Source organism: Ooceraea biroi, chromosome 5 (genome assembly GCF_003672135.1).
Source record: "Ooceraea biroi isolate clonal line C1 chromosome 5, Obir_v5.4, whole genome shotgun sequence".
In the NCBI taxonomy this organism is placed as follows: Eukaryota; Metazoa; Arthropoda; class Insecta; order Hymenoptera; family Formicidae; genus Ooceraea; species Ooceraea biroi.
This window is the reverse complement of record NC_039510.1, coordinates 13,748,747-13,770,923: the sequence shown is the minus strand read 5'-3', so window position 1 is coordinate 13,770,923 and position 22,177 is coordinate 13,748,747. Positions and strand designations below refer to the sequence as shown.

Genomic DNA, 22,177 nt, shown 5'->3' with positions numbered 1-22,177 from the left:
CTCTCGTCTTTGACGCGAGATTATTGGCCAAGTCGCAACTTGTTCGCAATTCCGATGAGTTCTATTCGCTGATAAATATCTCGAGATAATATTCAAGGCGATTTTGATGTAAGAGCGAATTATCAATGCTTTCCATTGAATAAACCCATTGGCTGGAGCCATGATGCGTGAACTGGTGAACGCATCCATGGCTTTCCATTGGTCGAAATTTAATTCCCCATTCCTTTTTTTTATTCCTTATGTTCTATTCTGTGTTCCTCATTCCTCTCATTGTCTTTCATTGTGCACGAGCCCTAACAGTGGCCCCAACGTATTCTAACCTGTACCCTGTTCTTTATAGCTGCGCTGTTGAATTGGTGCAATGAGTTGGAGTGAGAAAAATATACTTGTCTCGCTTTAACGCATTGCACCAGTTCAGCAGTGCAGCTATAAAGAACAGACCACTAGTTGACATGTATATATTTTCACGGCCTGCCTGTGATCTTATCGGTCATAGAATTAAATCCATCGAAGTGGAAACTATACTGTTATCATCCTTATAAATATTCTGAACATTTATGTTGCATATTATCAGCGCATTTTCTATAAATAAAATTGACACGTGTGCTTGTTAATAATAATGAGAGGATAAGATAGTAGTAACTTGTTTTTTCTTCAGTATTGTTAAAGGCATAAAACGGTTAGTATCACAATTTTGTTATATTTTATTGTTTTTTATGAAACAAAAGAGTAACTATAATCGAATATTATTAATTTTTATCGAAGCAAATCTGGTTGTATTACAGTGTTTTGTGTGTGTGTGTTTACATATATGTGTGTATGATGAGTAACACGTGCATAACCTAGATTAGAGATAAATTTTATACACAGTGTGTATTATAAAACTGAAAAGAATCAGCAGAAAAAATAATGAAACAATTTACATGCTGTGTACTTTATAGTATGTATGAGCAAAAACGATGTATTATAGTTCGAAAGATCAGTAGCTCAAACGATCATATGTAAAGAAAGATAGCGCGAGCGTACGATTTCAAAACAGCAAAACATGTTTCGACATGAGAATTGCTTCAAAGCAATGTAGAAGGATCGAATTATATATTATTATAAATTATTATTATTATAATAAAGCCAATATGTGCAAACACTCCATACATGCCTATTTGCTGCTGTGATAATTCTTGATATATATGATATCAGTTTTAGTCTCATTATATTTATTATTATATTTAGTCACAAAAGTCTTCCATTCAAATTTGTTGATTGAAAGGAATTTTTTATATGAAAAATAAATTCTGCTGTTGCAGGTAGCAATGGGTACATTGGAACTAAAGCAAAAGCTATCTGGGCACAGGGGCAGAGTGTGGAGTGTTTGCTGGCATCCTAAGGGTGCTAATCTAGCATCCTGCGGCGAGGATAAAACAATTATAATATGGGGATCAGAGGGACTTAAATGGGTCACAAAAATGATTCTTACGGAAGGGCATTCTAGGACCATTAGAGAATTAGCTTGGTCTCCCTGTGGTAACTATATTGCATCAGCAAGTTTCGATGCGACTACCGCAATATGGGATAAAAAGTCAGGACAATTTGAATGCAATGCAACATTGGAGGGGCATGAGAATGAGGTGAAAAGTGTTAACTGGTCAATCTCGGGTCAGCTACTGGCCACGTGTAGCCGAGACAAATCTGTGTGGGTATGGGAAGTGAATGACGACGAATACGAGTGCGCTGCAGTTATTAACGCCCATACTCAAGATGTAAAAAAGGTATGCTGTGAACTTATTTGTTGGAAAAGTATTACAATACTTGCAACACCTGTAATAATTGCATATTTATCATAAGTGTAGTAATCAAGTATATTTGTTGCTTTCCCAAGATTTAATTAAGGAAAAATTGATTTAATAAATTAATTAAATTAGATAAATTTTTATTCTATTTATTCTGATGTTTAATACATGAAAACAATTCACTTTTAGGTGAGGTGGCATCCGCATGAAGAGATTTTGGCATCTGCCAGTTACGACAATACAGTAAAGCTGTTTAAAGAAGATCTAGCCGATAGTGATTGGTCGTGCGTGGCAACTTTATCATCTCACACATCTACGGTATGGAGTCTCTCTTGGGACAAAACTGGTAATCAGATTGCAAGCTGCAGCGACGATAAAACCGTAAAAATTTGGCGGGAATACAAGCCCGGTAACGAAACGGGCGTTGCTACGCCAAACAACGAGCCTGTCTGGAAATGCATATGTACACTCTCGGGTTACCACACGAGAACTATTTACGACATTGATTGGTGCAAAAGTACGGGCTTGTTGGTGACCGCATGCGGCGACGATATCATCAGGGTGTTTAAGGAAGACGATGACTGCGATCCTCATCAACCGAGTTTTACAATGGTCTGCTCGATGGACAGCGCGCATACTCAGGATGTTAACTGTGTTCAGTGGAATCCTGTTGTTCCTGGACAACTCGCGTCATCAAGTGACGATAGTTTTGTGAAGATATGGTCATATAACGAATAAAATAAATATACAACTAAGGAAAATATATTGTAGTTCCGTTTCTCCTATATGCGACATGTACTTTTGTTACTTAGATCTTAAAATTAGCAAAGAGTATATATACATATATAATAGAATGTCTTTGTTATGAAATTGAAAAATAATTTCGTTACTAAGAATAAAAAAAGAAGAAATATTTTGTACAGTTCTTTTTCTTTTTATTCTAGGATTACATATAAATGTTGAAGCGCTTATATAATATCTTGGAGTTATCCAGCAATAACTATTACTTGCGCTACAGATACATAAAACAGTACAGATATATCGAACAATATAAAACAACAGGCATGATGAGTAGTAACAAAGCGGAAAGTCCAGTCGGCATGTCTTTAAAGGAAGTCGTAAACGCCATACGCAAATTTGCGGACACTTCGCTCGCAGCTTCATGGGACAACGTTGGATTACTGATTGAACCAACGCAACCGAAAATTGTGTCCTGTATTTTATTGACAAATGATCTAACCGAAGATGTTATGGATGAAGCCATTCAACTGAAAACTGATTTAATTATTACGTATCATCCGCTAATTTTTGCGCCATTGAAATCTATTACAACAAACTCTTGGAAGGTATTATCATGTAAAATGGTAAAATCATGTAATATGAGGTACCATCTAAAAATTGACTTGTGTTTATGTACACGTAACAGGAGCGAATAGTAGCACGATGCCTGGAGAACAAGATTGCAGTCTTCTCACCGCACACTAGCTTTGATTCCGTGAAGGGTGGTGTGAACGATTGGTTAGCGGAAGCCTTTGGTAAGAATCCATTGTAGCACTTGGCTATTGAAACATTTAACATTTTACATTTAAAAAGACTTGCATTTGTAGAGATTGAGAGCAGCAAGCCGATTCAACCAGACGGGAACAATGTGACTTACGGAATGGGAAGACTGTGCACTCTAAAGAACCGAATATCTATCGATGAAGCGGTAAATTTAGTGAAGCAACGAACGAATCTGAAACACGTGAGATTAGCACGTGCACGTGGTACGGGTGAGTTTTAGAAAAAATAATTTATCGCAGACACGGAGAGAATTAAACTTGATGAGTGTGAAAAACATAATCATTATTTTGTACGATTATTGTTACATTTTAGACGGTTATATCAATACCGTTGCGCTTTGTGCCGGATCGGGTGTGTCAGTAGTGAAAGAAACATCCGCAGACTTGTATCTTACGGGAGAAATGTTGCACCATGATGTATTGGATGCAGTACATCGCGGGACTCATGTTATACTAACGAATCATTCTGATTCCGAGCGTGGTTTCTTGAATACATTCGCTTCGATATTAAATAGTAACTTGCAAAATTCTGCCAAAGTGTACGTATCGAAAGCTGATAAGGATCCGTTACAAACTGTGTGAATTATTATATGAAAATGTTTACGTATTCATATGATATAAATATTATATTTATATGTATCATAACAGGATAATACAAGGGAAATATAAACAATCTCTCATATAAAAAAAATTCTTTATTGTTATAAATTATTTCGCTTCCTATTTTAAGTAGGTAGAGTGAACCATGTATTAATTCATACATTTCGAGTTCATGATGAAACTGACAAATACAACTAACAGAAACATTTTTGATAAACATACAGAATATTTCAAACAACATGTATTGTATTTCGATCACGTACATTAAAAGTGAAACAACAAGAGTTATCGTATTTTTGTGATCATTTTTAATTTATTAAAGGATCAGTAATAATTAAATTGGGTTGAAATCATTTGAGCTATTTTTGCTAATATTGATTTCAAATTCGTCAACAAATTTGCAATATCTAACAGCTACGTAATCTGAAGCATTCTGTACATACATATACATTTCAGCAGATTGTTTATCTGGATCCGAATGAGATTTGAATTTTGATTCTCATAAATTGATTTCTTCAATTTGTCAAATTAACATAATTAATAGTTTTAACATATATATTTCAGCAGATTGTTTATTTGAATCCGAATGGGATTTGAATTGTGATTCTCATAAGTTGATTTCTTCAATTTGTCAAATTAACAAATTAATTAATAAATATAAAAACTCAATTTTTAATATAATAATTTTATACTCAATATCAACACAAGGTGGCAATACCTTAAATGACACACGATCGAAACGCATGATTTAACTATAACAGATTTATTTGCATGAAATATTTATAACAATCAGCTATATATCTAGATTCGTCAAATCAAAAAGTGGACGAAAATGTTTAATTGCCCACACAAATTTAAATAATTTTCACGGTAAAACATATGATACACATTGACATCCTAATTTTAACTTGCACGGCAATAACGTTATACAAGCACATATCGTTGACGACAAGATAAAATCTCAAACTATCTATTTACTTCTTTATACTTAAACACTTAAAATGCAATACTTAAAAAATCTTTAAAATGCACAATGTAATATCAAAATAAGCTATTCTTCGTTTTACTTAATTGATTACCAAGTTCAGGTTTTATGGTTCCTTCTTTTCCTCTTCTTTTATATAACGTATTGTTACATGTATTAACGTATACGTATTACGTAATAAGGTAATGACACATTACATGTCGATGTTCGTACAGGATACAGTATCGTACATCAAACAGTATACAGGAACAAATCTTTTTCAATTACTATAATCTCGACCGTTATAATTATCATAGATGCTAAATTATAGCGTGTATATTACAATTTATCGCCTCCATGTTAGAGCTCTATAACAGTGTCGAAGCGACGCAAATGCTCATTATCAAACAAGTTTATTTAATATAAAATAAAATGTTATCAGAGACTGATACATCGTCCAGTGAATGGAATAGAATCAGAATAGGATTCTAACATGATTATGCGCAAGATTCGTATTCGATGATTAACAAAGCGCATTTTTCGTAGCTTCACTGTAGCGATCATAGCCATTGGGTTCCCTTGTGTCGAAGACAATCATTAACAAGCACTTGTCTTTTAAAAACTTGCATTGTTTATGCAAATGATTCCAGTTACATCAACCTGACACAGTCATTTATATATTATCGAGCGCCTCGAGCGTTTTAGCCATTTTATATCATATCTTATATATACTCTTATATGCGCGTTTTCCTCGTAACATAATGATAGAGATTTTAACATATATATCTATGTTAAAATCTAATCTATAGTTTTTAACAGTAACACGTACACATTCTTTTGGCAAGCGCAACGTATTGTCGTATGTAAATCATGATAAAACAAATGTAACATTATCTGCAGCTCGAGGTGAGCCGTTCGAATAGATACTCGGCAATTATTTTCACAAATATATTCGATTTTCGCTACCCTGTCTCCACCCTAAATTGCACATTTACAGTATTTTAGCACCAATAAAAGTTTCTTCTCGTTTTTACATCTTTTTGTGTTAAAAAGCTCTTTTTTCCGTTTCCACCGCAAATAATACATTTGTTTTGTCTTCGTATGTCCTTACATCGCGTTTATATTGCAATGTCCCAACGTATTTCAAGATAAAATTTCTTTTTTTTATCCATTATATTCGTCTCCGTTAACTTTTACAAGATACGCTTTTATTGACTTTCCAAACACAAGCGATATAGATGACGTTCAACTTCTACAGAAAACATTTAATAATAGATATAAAGGAAAGCTTTAATTGAAAAGAACAATGATAAAGGGCAATTAATTTAAAAAATATTTCATAATAAATTATAAGGGATATATGATGATAACTGTTGGATAATGACAACATATATTTCTCTTTTAATAACACGAAAGTATATTAAGGAGAGTATAATATAAGTCACGTCATCGTAAAAAGACTCTCAAACTTGTGCAAGTTTATTTTATCGATCGTCTATTCATACGAGCTCTTCAATGTTCAACGATAGATAGTCACGCTATCCTTTTTTCGCGGAAAATTAGGTGGTATCAGTGCGAAAAGAAATTTCGAAGGAATGTTTTCAGCTAACGTTTATAATGGTCCAGCTCTACGATTAATAAGGATGATTCAGGAAGGTCAACAGCGTCGTTGAGATCATTACAAAAGGTAGATTGGCTAATCTTAGCTGCCCGCCATGCTGCATCGCAGCTGGATGTTCCCCTGGAAAACCGAAAGATTAACACATTTTTTTTTTAATTACATTAATACAGGCTCGCGCGGGATAATATTTATTTTCTCCTAGATGGAGATTATTACCAGAGGTATATTGGGTCGCTATACAAACGTTATAAGTGTAATATAGCAGGTGCCTTAGGAGATTAATAAGTATACATACCATTAAGTACATGAACTAGGACTGTCTTTGTGTTAGCGTTACTGGGATGGCAGGTGTATTGTCCGCTATCCGCCGGTTGAGCACGTTGAATTAAAAGGTATGACGTCGTTACTTCGCCTTTCTCTGTGATAACCGATACCCCACCTCTTGGGCTGTCATAATTGATCACCTATCACGTATAATTCCGGAAAAATGTTATTCTAATTAAATTTCTTCCTACAGCGTCTACACAAAAGCTTCGTCAAGTTGACAAGAAGCTCAAGTAATTGGATAATTAATTAATCTCTAATTAAGAAAATTGCCAGTAATATTGGCTGGCACCGATCAATTTATTTAATTCGATATTACATAAATATTTAAGACATTATTCGTGCAATACCTTTCTAGGATTAATTCTTGAACTGAGTTTTTAAAAAGCATACAGCAGCACAGATAATTAATAATAAATTGTATTAAAATATAAGATTTATGTAATATTCATGTAATATCAAATATTCATATGAAATTTCTATTTTTACAATTTCTTCTTTTAATTCGCGTAAGAAAAATATGTTATAATATATTATAGTTAACTGGAGTTAACTAGGTAAACACATTTTGGCACGCTCACGTATATTCTGTAGGCTATAAAAGCTATATAACTCTTCTTCACTCCGATCACATATTCTGGTTTGCACACTGCGGAAATCTAGTTTGAAAACTTTGGTAAAATCGATATAGTGAGTATCAGTTTATGCCCGCATTTCGTTGAAACTCATAATGTTAAAGCTCGACTAATAGCACTCTCAAAATAAATCACTCATATGTTATCATTGTAGGATTTTCAAGAAACTTTTTTAACAAAATATCCAAAATTCAAAAATATAACGGTTAGATGATATGTTATTTATATAAAATATATTTTTCTCCTATTACATATAAAAATAGTAATTGAAATTATATCTACTTTACTTCCGCTGATTAATTTCGTTCGTTCATTTTATTTATAACTTGTTAACGCCAAACAAGCTAATTAATAGCTTATAATTTTTGTTTTTCTCTTTCTTCTTTCTATCTCTTTCCTACCTATTTTTTCTGCTGTCTTTTGCACATTATGTGTTTAATTTTTTAATTCGTAAAAATCCAAGGGTAAGTTCAATTCGCTAATAAATAATATCCGTGTATTTTATACTTTTTTCTTATATTTCTCGAAGTAAATGCTATCATACAACTAAATTATTTTTTACACATTCACACACACACACACACACACACACACACACACACTTTAATCGCTCTGATTCTCATTTAATATCATAACATTTCGAATAATTGTTCATTTAAAAGAATAGCAATCTGCTTTTATGACGAAAAGATAAAAATACAGAATATGTTGTCAATATTCACAAAAATATAGTTTGATTATATTGAATTATATTGCTTTAATTACATCTCTGTAAATTGAAATTAGTTTTTTGATATTTACAACACTACAAGATATTTAATTCTATAAATTAAATATTCATGAATTAAATATTTAATTTATTAAAAGCTTCCATTCGTAGATATATTTAATATTAATATCTAATATTGATATACCTTGCTTTGATATAGAGATACTCTTGGTCAATACATGGATGGATTTGATATGCGTATGTGTGTGTATGTGTAACAATTCTAATGAGAATATTAAAATTGCCAAAATAATCTGAGATGGAAAAAATTCAGGATTTTACATTTCATGCAAAAATGGGGAGAATCATATATCTTTCCAATATTTTATTTTTTATATATTCGGAGACAAAAAACAGAACATATTTCATTTGCTTTTAACGAGTATAGAAGTCGAAAAATACTTTGTCTCTGCTTTTTTATATAATAAAATATAACATATTTCATTTATATTTTCCTGTAAAAGTTAAAATTAAAAATCAATTGTAAAATAGGTATTTTATATTTATATTTGAGATTTAAAAAATGTATACTTAATGCTGAAATAATTTACAATTAAAAACACATGTTTTTATAAACAGTCGCCACTTATTTGCACATTTAAAATATTTATATTTATAATTAATAATTAATTAATTACATGTACGTACATGTAATTAATTGTACATTTTATATGTACTATTTAATTAAAATGATAAGGTATCTTAATAGTATTTTTTTTAATGTATTTAAAAATGAAAACGTTTAATTTTCATTAAATTTTCCCGTAATGGAAATTTAAGCTTAATGGATAATATTAACATATTCCCATTTCGTAAGCCGATCCAACGCGCATCAACGCCTATATACTGTTACTACGCTACATGCTGTCAGCAAATTCCAATGTAACAATGGCTCGACAGCTGAGTGCTGTTGGTGAACCACAAAATGTCAAAAATTCTGAAAATTCGAGATACCAAACCAGTAACATTTAGCGTTGAAAAAAGTTCTTCTATTTTTACATGTTTCTATAAATTCTCGGGTATAATATTATACATTTTTCTCCCTGAGAAAATCACTGTGAATATTTGAGAATATTACTGTGAGATCCTTCGAACCCTACACATATACCTTTTTTCCCCTTGCTGTTTTTTGATTGATAAATATAGGGCATTTGCTATATATGATGCTACTACAAGTAAATAAAGTTCAGTCCAATATGATTTTGTTTCTGAGTTACAGAAAACTGAATTGCGCTGTATATTTTATCCAAAAAATGCAAACACTTGCTGAGACGTTCATTTTGATAAATTTCAAAATATATGTATATGAAAATCTTCTAAATTGATGTCTTCAAGTTTACTCAGAGATGTTGAGAAATGAAATAATAATCTCAAAGGGAAAGAGATAGAGCGAAAGAAAAATCAATGTTTCTTCTGCAATCTTTAAGTATGGAGGTATCTTGGTCTTTTGTCTTGGCTTTTTCGACTCGTCTCGACAATATCTTTACTCTTGTAATTTTGGCACGTTTCTGGTTCTCAACATTTTCGTTTGATTTCAGTTGACGATTACAACATATAATATAATGGCGAACATTATACGATCATACGTAGCAAAATTGATGGAGACTGATGGTCGGGTGAAATCAATTATACGGAACGAGACGGTAACGTGATTGCGCGTTTACCGATATTTATGTTGCATACGCGGCATATCTCAACAAGCATAATTCTCCCTACAAACGGCCGGGTTAACTAGGTCATAGGGAAGGAATGCGTGCGACGGGAACACGAAAGACAGACGAAAAATATGAGGCTGGTAAGAAATAGTACGCGTCACATTTTTCACTCGAGATTCGAACGAACGCGCGAGAGATCGAGACAGGGTTGGCTACTACTGATGCAATAGCGTCAGGCCGGGATAGAAAGCGAATGATGAGACGGAACAAGTACGCGATAGAAAATCTCCACGCGACGTGAAAGCTTACAGGATTGGGAAATACAGAACAAATGGGCTTGACGGAAGAAAGTCAAATTCTGGGAAATAGGGTAAGAAAGAGAGTGACATATAAGAGAGAAAAATTTCGACCCGCAGGTGAGAATTGCGAAAGGATTCTCGAGTTCTTTAAATTCTTTAAATGGGAACAAGAAATGAGGAAGATGAAGACCAGCAAAAAGTAGGAAAGTAAAGTCGTTCACGAGCATGAGGGAAAGGAGAAGAAACTGCACGGAATAAAAAGAGCGATGGAGAGAAAAATGACCAATTAAATGTTAATTATATCATACATTATACATTACATATACACATTAGTGATGAATTATTGGATGGCTCATACATTATTGGCATAAAAGTTATGTATATCATTTTAGAAAATATGCAATAATAGATTATGAATGATGATATTTAAACCGCATTTGCAAATTAGATACGAATAAGCAACGGAATTAAAGTAACGAGTCACATTACTAATTAAATTTGATGATATGTTTTAAATAAATTTATCACGCGAGCTCTGTAATTCTACTTTCAGGAGATACTGTTAAACTAATAGTGAAACATTGAAAAGGGATAATAAAAAAGAACGAGGATACAATGTACAATATTGGCGAGTACGATTGCAAAACGGAAGAGACCGTGAGGACGACAAGAGAGTTAATGCGATGAACAGTCGGTGAAGCGCTCGAAGGTAAGAATATAAGACTTAAGTAGAAGTCCGCGCGCACAGCAGACGCGAACGGAGAAATAGGTGTTGTATAATGCGACTAGGGTTGGTAAGACACGCACACATACATACACACACTAGAAACTTTATGTGGTAAGGGAAAGGAAAGGACAGTGGGGTAAGAGATAGGTTTTGAAGTTGAGAAATGAGGCCGAGTTACCACGGTATTCGTACATTTAAAAATTCAACAAGAAGAAACCTTGAGCAGGTAATATTAAAATTAAAAGTTTTCCCCTTTCTTGCTCTCCGACTCTGGAATCTTAAACTTAAAAACTTGTTTAAAACAAGTCAGATGGGCAAGCGCGCACACACGCACCGAGAGACGGAATAGATCAATTGAGAATAATCTGAATGAGAGAAATCATTAGAACAGTGGAAGTGGAAGAATTGTGAATTTCAATTACAGTCTTTTATGCGACGTCTCTTATAAGTAACGATTGGAAGTTAATTCGTCAACGCTTCTCTTCCTTTTCACAATTCCGTCATATAAACTTGCACTGAACTACAACTTACCTCGTGATCGTGAGTCCAGTAAATGGTCATAGGGGGTTCAGGACTATGCCGCACAACACAGGTCAAGTTCATAGTGCTTTCCTTGTTTATGTACATTTCTGGCTCTCCAACGATCATAGTGACAGGCTCTATGAAGACAATAATAGAAATACATATAATAGAAGTTTTAAAAATATTTACGTGTTTATGTTAAGAAGAAAGAATTTAATGTTTCACAGTAATCTTTAATATAGATTCACAAAAGTATTGATATGATGTCGAAGGATGATGCGAAACTTTACTTTTGTATTCCTGTTACGATAGAAGTTTGATCAGCTCGTCAACCGTAAACTTACACTTTTAATTTAGATATATTGTAAGATAATAGAACATCGTCTGACATGATATAAAACATAAAACATGATTTAATCCAGTTAGAGAGACAACAGCGTCATTTTGAGCAATTTATAAAAAGATTCTATTTTTTAAAAAATATTCGGTTGATATTAGTTTTAATAACTACTCCGTATTTTAAATTTCCATAAAATTTTCATAATTTTCATAATTAACAAAGTTTACAGAAAAATTGTAATCTACCGGACTAACAGAAGCTTCATAAAAATCACAAAGAAAGTTACTGCATATTCTTGTACAGAAAATTTGTTTTTTTCCAATTAAATTTACGTAACCATATTATAGTGCGTTTCTAGTTTATTGTTTCTCTTGTTATAGTATTAATAGAATTTATATTATTCATATAATTACATAATACAAGACTATCGATATAACATTAACAAAGGGTAATGAAATATTTAAACGGGAATTGATATAGTTTGATATATTAAATTGAACTTTTAGATGTATAAATTAATTTCCCTTTAATTATGTTATCTTTTCCCACTTGATAATTCCACAGATGATTTACAAAAGATTAATTTATAAAAATATATCAAATTTATTTTATGCTTTTACAGTATCGTTATATCTGGCTTAAGTAGTGATATAATTTTTATTGAAACCATAATTAATTCATAATCCATACTAAATCATTTCGGCATTATTATAAAATCTCAATTGAGAATATTCATATTATGTGTATTAACTACATGAAACAAAGAGCAATATATGATATTGGGGATACATTCCCGATAGTAAACGTTACAACACATTATGAGGGGATAATGCATTGCTAATGTCGAATATCATCCTACTATCTCAACTCCTATTTACCAATTCTATTTATTATAGTATGGTCTGCTTTTTGTTCAATATTATCAGCATAATAATCGTTATTATCAGCAAAAGAGAGCTTTTATCGCGAGTTCGCAATATTTATATTGACGGCGGATTAATCTCAGCAGGCTGTTAATACTAAGTTAATATTAAGTTTGGAGTTTAGAGTCGGAGAAGCTGGTGATTAAACCTACATCCGCAGAATGCGCAAGCACGCATAATGACGGAAATTTCTATAATTCGCAAAGTTCACAGAAATTGCTAACCACGCGTTTGACGAGTTTCCGTGAAGACTTGAACGAACTTTGCAAAAATCTCGAGGAAGGGAGTCGATGTCCCGGTTTTCTGGTAGTTTAATTCTCCCCGCTGGGCTCATCGGTATCGTCAACGCGAAACACAGATTGTACAGACTAGGTGCTGGTAAAACACTTGGGCCGCGTGTCTCCCATTGAGAAACTTCCCGTGAATGATTAAGTCATACGGTAAATCAGCGGCCGCGGTGTAGCGCAAGTGCCGTTGGATATCGCGATGCACGTGCGGTGCACATTAAGCTTCCGACGGCAAATGGATACAGCGCAAATTTCCGCGACGGGATCGGCGCGTGGTCCAGCATGATGAAAAACGGAAGCGGGACGAAGAAGAGGCGGCAAGAGAGAACTGACCGACCACGGAGAGGTGCATGGAATGACCTATGGGCGGCGTTGTGGACACTTGACACTCGTATGTGCCGGAATCTCGTCGTTGAGGATATTTCACTTGTAGCGTCCAGTCCTCCGTGTGGGGAAAATGCGACGCGACGAATCTCTGGTCCGACGTGTACGTCTCGACGCCCACGGTGAGAAGATGGATATCCCTGTGCCTCACCCATGAAACCTGAAAAAAACACCGTAGCATCTTTCTTGTCAGGCGCTCGCCAAGCCCGTCTGCAAACCGCGCAGCTGAGCTAGTGTGGAACGAGTTTCCACAAATTCGATCAAGGAGGATTTTGCCGGTATAATTCAGGTGGTTTCCAGTTTTGCTGCTATGGAGTATGGACGTGGCGAACACGATCTCTATTTCATAGTCTCGTCTCGCGAAATGGTGAAATCGCGATTAAACGTAAGGCTATTCATTTTCCATATCGGTATGAAAAATCAAACTTATCAAATTACTATCTGTGAGGTTGACGTATATTTTACATTTTTTCCAGTGATATTTAACAATAAACGCATCCTGCGTTCTTCATTGTGTAAAGAAAGAAAGAGGAGAAGAGAGGAATGAAAGATTGGCGTGATTGATTTGCATAAATGCAATGTGCGCTCGCACGTGTTATATTAGTGAAAATGTAGTCGATATTGAAATACCGGACACGTAAAACGAAAATGCGTATTCTGCCATAAAAACGGCTTCATTGAGTTTTGAACATGCGTGCTTGGCGTACCGAAGCTGAGATGAAAAGAAGCGAAAGGTGCAGACACAAAAACCGTGAGGTGAGCTTTGTTCCTACGATGTGCAGTTACGTTCCAGCCAATGTTAATTGAAAACGCATATTCAATTTAGCTTTAATTTAAAAAAGAAGAATAACGATTGCAATTTTGCATCCACGAGAATACATGTGCCGAGAAATATAATTTAGTCGTCAATCGGAAACCGCGATTTATTGACGTACATCGAACTTTTATATTTTTATGGATTTTTGTTAGTCATTAACAGCTTTTAATCCATTATTTTTTCTCCTTTCATAATTATGACGTACATCTGCTTATTCATCCGCATAATTAGCAGACTTTTGTATAATATATTAATAAATATATTAATAAGTTGTATCGTTATGCTTTCTTGAAAATTCGAAAATAAAATGTTTCTTTTTTCCTTGAACATTTTCACATATGAAATCTTTTACAATCAATTTGTATAATTCATTGTGCAAGACAATAAATGTTTTATTAAAATAACAATTTTAGAAACTTGACATTTTATATTGCGTCGTTTTATGAAAAAAGTAATTCAACTATCTACGCACACAGATGAAGCAAAGAGACAGATTGTGCCGATGAAATATAAAAAACCTTGTTAACGAAATAGGGACGGGCACGACGAGCGAAAGCTCAAACGCGAAGGATGCAGAAGAATACGCTTTTTTTTGCTAAAATTTCTCTCTAGTGTACTGGCGCACGAGTTGGATGGAAAAAAAGGAAAAATGGGACGGTGTCTTGTCTATCCTTGTCCCTACGACATTCTACTTCTTTATATAAGTGTTCCGTGATGAGCGAACTTTATTATACATGTGGTGCGGATAAAAAGTGCCGTATAGAACAAAGTGTATGAAACTGGCCGGAGTTAAGTTTATATCGAATTTCGTGGCTCGTGCAAGTTTTATGATATCGATAGCCACGCTTTTCTTGACTTCTTCTTTATAATTTAATCATAAACTCTTATGAACGTCACAAATAACGTATGTATGTATGTATTTATTTTCCGTGACAATGCTAATTTCATTTTGTCATGTTTCTTATTTATTGGAAAATATATGCTGTAAGAACTCTTGACAAGCATGATTCGGCACACTTATGGAAGAAATAAATCACACATTTATAGAATAGATTTGTAATATTGTGTCTAACTAACGATAAGACTATTTCGGTTTAACTGAATCCATCCCTGATAAAGCTGTTGTGGCAGAAATGTACGACCAGCGAGAAATATTTTTAGCACTGACAGGCGATTTCCATATACCAGAGTGGCACTCACAAGCTACAAATGCATGTTATGAGGCTAAAATTGAATATTTTTTTTCGATATTGGAAGAACTTATTTCAGTCTACTAGAAGAATATTCGCGGAAACTTTATCACTTAAATTCGCTCTTCTATACAAGGAAGCTTGAAATGAGCTTTAGAAAGGCTTTCTTTATCGATACTTATTTATGTTCTACGCGAAACTTGTAATGTTATTAAAATACACTATTGTATTAAACTTTATTGGTTATTATAACGCGCATGATGTAACTAAAACATAAATATAAAACGGCTTTTGTTGTAGAAAACGGCAGTTTATGCATAATATTATCAGATTCTGTTATGTAACAGTGTTGGTGCTTACCTTAAATTCTTTACGCATATCTTAGAAGAAAATATTGATTTAGACAATGATGATAAATGAAATTGTATTCCAACTTAAATACGTATTCTCTACGAGCTGACAATTGTCAGATCACATACCATGCAATTGCATTCTCTCTACAGAAACAAAGTTACTTGTTATCAGAGAAACGAGAAAGGATATCTTGCTCACCGTTCGATCGCCCAAATTTCGTACTCGACAGTTCAGTGTCGCCGTTTTTCCAACGAGAGCTGTCACATTGCGAGAGGCTGAGATGTCGAAATACGGCCCTCGATCGAGCGGCTCCGATGCGCGATCCTCATATACCCTACGATCGGCCGTACAATGGATAGGTCCTTGCACTTGGAACAAACACAACACAATTTTAGCGTCTGTCTAAATTTTTCAACGTAATAGTGGTTGCAGAGAGTGCAATGTACACCGCTCAGAATCAAGGCGATATATCACTGCCATGCCCTTCGAGGGAAACAGTCTGAATAAAAATTTCGGTATTACATCGCGTATTAAATTTTCATAGGCGGAAAATAGGTCTCTAAAAAACGCTTTTAAAGATAAACGATAATTTTAATTGTGTCCTACTTTTTCAGATATTCTCTTAGAAATTTTTTAGTTGTTTTACTGTTGTCATATGCAGTGTGTAATAAAGAAACCTGGTTTATTAAGGTAGAACAAAGTATCGCACGCATACATCGCGTGCGGTCGTTATAAAAAGTCGTGCTATTCTCGGGTTAACGATGCTGTTTAATTCTTATTGTCCACTTTCCATTGCGAGATAAAATTAAATGTTATACATGTACACGAATGTATTAAAACACTGCTTTGTATAATATCACAGTTTTGAATGTAACTGAATAATATTTATAATAATATAATAATATTTTTAAATGAATAATATTTTTAAAATCTTGTAGAGTTTGCACAGATGACCCTAAACGATCGCTAAATTTATCTTTCAGTTTTCCCCTCGGTCTTTCAGCAAACATTTTACCCATGAAATAAGGTAAAACCTGCTTTTCTCACCAAATACCTTCTTTGTAATTTTTTAGCACTATTATCACAGTACAATTTTTTCTCATAAAGAAGTTTCCTTTTGCAACCAAAGAAAATCTATGAGAAGCTGCATGACTATGTCAGTTAAGGAAAAAAAGGACACATTACTCGAGACGTAAAAAGATGTCTCGTCTCTCTATTGATATCCTCTATTGATCTCTATAAACTGGTTTTCGTGAATATCAGTAAAAATATCGAGAAAAGTATTACACGTCTGTTATATAATTTCAGAAAGTTTCAATATTTGATGATGTAGCAATAAAAGTATGGAATTAAAAAATTTCTTTTTAGAATAAAGTCAACATGGAATTGAACGATAAATAATGTTCCAACAATATGCGTCCACGAAGCTCAATTTGTGCAGAGAGCTCGTTATTTGCAGCGGGTTATAACTCAAAAACTTTTCACTCTTTTACTCTGCTGTTTTATAATCAATTTTCTTCTATCTCGTCTTCCTTTGATTTATTCTACATCTAAAATTTCCATAAAAAGTTTTTCTTCTTTTTCGACAAAGGAAAATGTTTTCCGTCACGCGTTTCTTATCTTAAGCTCTCTTTCTCTTCTTTATCTTCTTTCAAGTTCGCAGAATCTCCTGCAACTCTGGAAGCTTCAGGAAACTTTATAAAAATTATTCATATACATCAGGAGAATATTAACAAACGCATATTTGTTTTTTTTTCTGGGAGTGCTCTCTCACGTTTTGCAGCGAATATTGAAACGCAATGTTTAACATTTGTTCGTAAACAAGATATAGAAATGCAATTCGATTCAACGTGCTGTGCAGCATAGCGCATGCCTGTATTATATTCATAAATAGCAGTGAAATAGTGAAAATTGACAGCTTGAACTCCGCATTACTCTCATTTATCAAATTCTCCAGCACTGTGAATCGTCTATCGTTCACACAGGCAAGTTCGTAACTTTAGTTGGACGCATATAGCTCGTAAATATGTAGCCGTTTGTACATAAGCGGCAACTTGAAGGCTGAGTACGCTCTTCGTAACGTTAATAGCGAAAATGTGTAACAACGCGAAAGAACTTGTTATATATAATAAATGAGATGCGCGAGGTGCAGCATGTACGCGATTTCTCGCAAAAGAAAGATTCCGTTTGCGATACATCGGCAATACAATTTCCAAATCCGATAGAACCGTCGTCGGAATATCGCACGTTAAAAATGAATGCGGCTCGAAAAAGGGTAACTCTTTAAAAGGGGGATGCAGGTAGTTGTGCGAGTAAATATTTATCTCCCTGCGCTTCCGTGGGATTTACGCGGCCCCGCATAACCCACGTTAAAATACATATCAGGATTTTCCACCCTCTCCTGGGGGGTGGAAATGTTTTCTTCATGCTCTACAGTTAGTTGCTCTTACAGCGATGCACAGTGGATTTAATTTCTTCTTGGTGTACCTGTTTAGTGTACCTTAGTGTACCTGTTAGAGCAGTATTGCATAAATGCTGTCCATTTTACATTTCGCGACGGCCAATTGCGGATTCAGCAATTACGCAAGTCTAAGACGCTTAATTTTGATTCATTAGCCAGCATTAAAAGATATCAATGTTCTCAAAGGTCATCACGACGTTAATGTTATCACGACGTAAAAGCGTTTATACGCTCTCGAGGCTTTTTAATCTCATTTCCTAACTGCAGCAGGTTAAAAGAAAAGGTCCAATTTCTTAAATTTTAAAGAGCAATTAAAAAGAGCAATTCAATTGTGAAAAATCATCTTACAGTATTACATAATTTTTGCTTATTAATTTTATTTTAGAACTTATGAATTTTACCCTTTCTAATCTACCAGCATTTTAATAATAAATATTAATCTGACTGTTAGCAAAAGAGGAATGAAAAAAATATGAGTTTTAGCTCTTTCCCAGAATTATTTTAGAAAATATGAACTAGGGCGTAAAAAACTGAAAATCGTTATTTCGAGGTTGCGAACTTATCAAGTTCACGGATCAATGAAATTTTTATCTAAAGTGCAAAAGTTCAGTGTAATAATTTTTCCAGTCCGCTTATTATTGAACGGATATAAAGATTCGGCGTTAAGATAAAGAAAGTAATTACCGAAACTGTTAAAGCGAAAAAAATGTAGAATACCAACTTTACTTTTTGTTACGTTTTAAATTGTAAAACTCAAATAACTGCTGAATGATTTTCGATATTGCAATGTGTATAATATAAAAAGCTGAAGTTTGCATCGCCAACTTTGGATACTTTTTTTACTGCACTATTTTGTGCAAAATTATATATCCTGCCCCTTTACATGTAATGTGCATGTGGCTTTTGGGTTAATTGCTATTTAAACCCATATTTCGGACAAGGCTAATATTTAGACAAAGTTATTACAAAGTTGAGACTAAGTTTGGAAGCTAACTAAACTCGCTATAATATACCGGCGGTATTCCGCTTGCCTAACTACATAACATTACATCGCGTGACTTCTCCTGAAAAAGTGAAAAATATTCGACGCGTTTCGCAATGTAAAGAGGTAGTTTGCGTGCTGCCAAATCCATACTTCGCTTCGCGTTCATGTTAATGTTATTAATCTGTTTGAAAAGAGAAAATGAGCATGTATTTCGGTGTTTGTGTATCAAATGAGACCGTAAATCTATTTTGACTGTCATTACTTTACATTAAACGAATTGGATATCTCAAAGTGAATAAACGGTAAATATAAACCGTCAACAATTGCTCTCTATATGAATGACAATTTCTTTTATATCTATTTTTGCGACTTCATAGAGTAAAAGTTATTAAAGCTTTTATAACTTCAGAACGATATGAAAATAAAATAAATTCCTCGTTTTTATGTTAGTACCTTTATATAATAACATTTTTCAACTCAAATAATTTTGAATATTTAAATCTTTCGATGTTATCTCGTTTTGGCGTTGTTCCAGAATGACGTGCGAGATAGAAATGGATAAAAATGGAGCCAATAAATCCTCTAGAAGAATATCTCACATTTGTTGAGCCAATATGTACATGAAAATGATATCAATAACAGTTAATTGATGTTTAGTAAATTGATGTGTGAGGTAATTATCAGTGAATATCATTTGATTGATATCAAATTTGGATTGTCGAAAGTGTTACTAATGCATCATTTGGCAGCACATTCATCTTACGCTACATTCGAGGCTATTGAACGTTCACAAGCCCATTTTCCTCTAAACGCGGATTTCGCTTCCGCTGCAATTGTACGTTAGGAAGAGATTTGACGTGTCGTCGGCACCGGCAACGCACGAATGATTAATGACACGAGCAATATCGAGCTATTTCCAAATGCGATTTATTTGACTTACCCGAAACCAGCAGACCGAGGGTCAAGATTAGACACCTCATTTTTTATCTCTCATAGTCGCTTCGCGGAGTGTTCGTCGATTTCTTCCTCGTACCCAAGCCCGATCGATTCTGGCGAGTGAATGAATTCTGCAGGTCGTGAAAATTGCCCGCGAGTTTCGGACTTTGTACGCGAAATTGGCGCAGCGTGCCGGCAAACGTGATCAAGATGAGTTTATCGGATAAATCGACCATTTCCAGTTCTTCTTGCTTTTACGCTCCATGGTATTGTCACGTCGCTACGTTGGCTCTGCGAATTTATCCGGATACGATTTCTCATCGCGACGGCACGATACGATCGTTACTTTCCTCTTTCCATCTCGCGTTTAGCCCGCATAGTCCGCTCTCAAGCCTCCGCTTAATTCGCTAACAGCTTTGCGATCTAGATTCGCGTAATTGAAAAGCGCCGACGGGGCGTGATACGCGCATCTCTACGGATCTTTATCTTTCCCTCTTTCTCGAGCCTCGTCTTATCACACCCTCGAGGAAATCACTCGTTAATCGTCGCTTGCCTCGTCATTTAAAGTACGGAATCTTCAGCATATCTTTGGATCTCTCGAACCTCTCGAATCGACTCGCACTGTCTCTCGTAGACGCTGTATCTAATTTTTTCGCTACTCTATGCCATAAATATATCGGCTATCATCGTATAAGGAATCGAGCCAATCCCATTGAGGGTAAACGAACGCATCGTCGGCAAGAAACGTGCATCCTTTTTTCTACCCGGCGACAGGCGTGTCTTTGGTGCGTCTCGGCAAGCGTCGAGGGTGCCGATCTGAGCGGCCTCGCGGTCCGATCTCGCGATCACGATCGGACACGCCGCGCTCTCCAGAATGGGGGATGATCTCGAGATCGGCAGACTGATCCACACAATGGTCACTCGTTGCACGGATATCCGAGCATAACTGAACTGAACTGACAGTGCGTGCAACGCGGCTTTGCGCGGCCCTGCGCGGCCCGGGAGAGACGCCCTGCCATCTATCCTCGCACACGCCCCGCTCTCTCGACCCCTCGCAGTGCAATGTGCGAGGAGACGAGGGTGATATTCCTGGCGCAAGCGTGTATCCCTCTTCGTTTTATCATCGCCATCGCGCACGTTCCTTCTCGTGTACTCTTCCTTTTTCTCCTTCCCTCTCTCTCTCTCGCACATCTTCCACCCCATCTCTCCCTATCTCTTGCTCTCGCTCCCCTCGTACACAACATCCCTAGCCGGGAATCCGGGAATCGAATACCGCCCCGAGATACCACGGCGCCGATTAAACTTGGCAGTGGATCCCATAAGATTCATCTTTGTTTTTTCTTCGCCGCTGCTTTTTGTCGAGTTTACGATGTTGGTCCAGTCAGTTGGAATCTCTCAGTGTGTACACGGAAGTCGTACGTAGCTGAATACACCTCGCTCTTCGTTATCGGAATCGCATCTTGTTTTATGAACAGTAAAGGAAGGCAGCAAATGTGTTTGAAACGTTAGCGCAGATTTGAATAATTTATATCGAGAACAATAATTTATATAGAGAGCGTTAAATTTTTTTATAACAGGGATGCCGTCTTTGAAATGCAAAATAAACATTTTTAATTAAAGCACTCCATATTCTGATTGCTTGAGTTTTTCGCAATGCTTAAGTATACCTACGCAATATTTTTCCCTTACAGTCTAGAATAATTATAATGAACAAAAACCATAGCCTTGGTATCTTTCATCATATTTATGAGCCCTCGAGCACAGTTGTATTATTTATTATAAATTAATTTTTAATCTAATTTTAATATGTTCGCTTCATTTTGAATCATCCTAAAAATGGAATATCTAATATATTACTTTCTGAAACTTTTTTGCCCTGCGAACAGTTGAAAATACGAAATAAATAAGATTCGGATATTTGAAAACTTGGCGGTATCAAGCGGATTCCGTACTTGATCGGTTCTGCCACTTGGCCGACTTTTGCGCGTGCCCGTTTTGCTTTCACTTTTTCCGAGTCTCAATCTGGAATTCCTGG

At 35.0% G+C, this 22,177-nt stretch overlaps 2 protein-coding genes across 3 annotated transcripts; one reads left to right on the top strand and one right to left on the bottom strand.

Annotated features, from left to right (window-relative positions):
* The first annotated feature begins 301 nt into the window (after window positions 1-301).
* On the top strand, window positions 302-4,032 carry LOC105282321 (probable cytosolic iron-sulfur protein assembly protein Ciao1). Of its 2 annotated transcripts, XM_011344213.3 has the most exons (5): window positions 307-679; window positions 2,732-3,133; window positions 3,214-3,322; window positions 3,395-3,559; window positions 3,663-4,032. In XM_011344213.3, exons 2-5 carry the CDS (start codon window positions 2,744-2,746, stop codon window positions 3,929-3,931), a joined length of 933 nt encoding a protein of 310 aa, XP_011342515.1. In that variant the 5' UTR covers window positions 307-679; window positions 2,732-2,743; the 3' UTR covers window positions 3,932-4,032. The 2 variants fall into 2 exon arrangements, with proteins under 2 accessions (XP_011342514.2, XP_011342515.1); XM_011344212.3 differs by lacking the exons at window positions 2,732-3,133; window positions 3,214-3,322; window positions 3,395-3,559; window positions 3,663-4,032 and adding exons at window positions 1,305-1,766; window positions 1,977-2,636 and having other exon boundaries at window positions 302-679.
* Window positions 4,033-4,696: 664 nt separating this feature from the next.
* Window positions 4,697-21,173, bottom strand: LOC105282320 (hemicentin-2). The gene is made up of 6 exons (XM_011344211.3): window positions 20,147-21,173; window positions 15,959-16,128; window positions 13,349-13,559; window positions 11,475-11,602; window positions 6,830-6,998; window positions 4,697-6,654 (listed from the first exon to the last, which is right to left on the bottom strand). The coding sequence occupies exons 1-6, from the start codon at window positions 20,184-20,186 to the stop codon at window positions 6,548-6,550; spliced, it is 825 nt and encodes a 274-aa protein (XP_011342513.1). The 5' UTR covers window positions 20,187-21,173; the 3' UTR covers window positions 4,697-6,547.
* Between the last annotated feature and the right edge of the window lie 1,004 nt (window positions 21,174-22,177).

Coding starts and splice junctions, on each gene's coding strand:
- LOC105282320 (XM_011344211.3), bottom strand. CDS start 20,186: ATGAGGTGTCTAATCTTGACCCTCGGTCTGCTGGTTTCGG. Junction 16,129..20,146: donor CCTCGGTCTGCTGGTTTCGG/GTAAGTCAAATA, acceptor GTTTGTTCCAAG/TGCAAGGACCTATCCATTGT. Junction 11,603..13,348: donor CATGCACCTCTCCGTGGTCG/GTCAGTTCTCTC, acceptor TTGTCTTCATAG/AGCCTGTCACTATGATCGTT.
- LOC105282321 (XM_011344212.3), top strand. CDS start 1,311: ATGGGTACATTGGAACTAAAGCAAAAGCTATCTGGGCACAGGGGCAGA. Junction 1,767..1,976: donor ATACTCAAGATGTAAAAAAG/GTATGCTGTGAA, acceptor ATTCACTTTTAG/GTGAGGTGGCATCCGCATGA.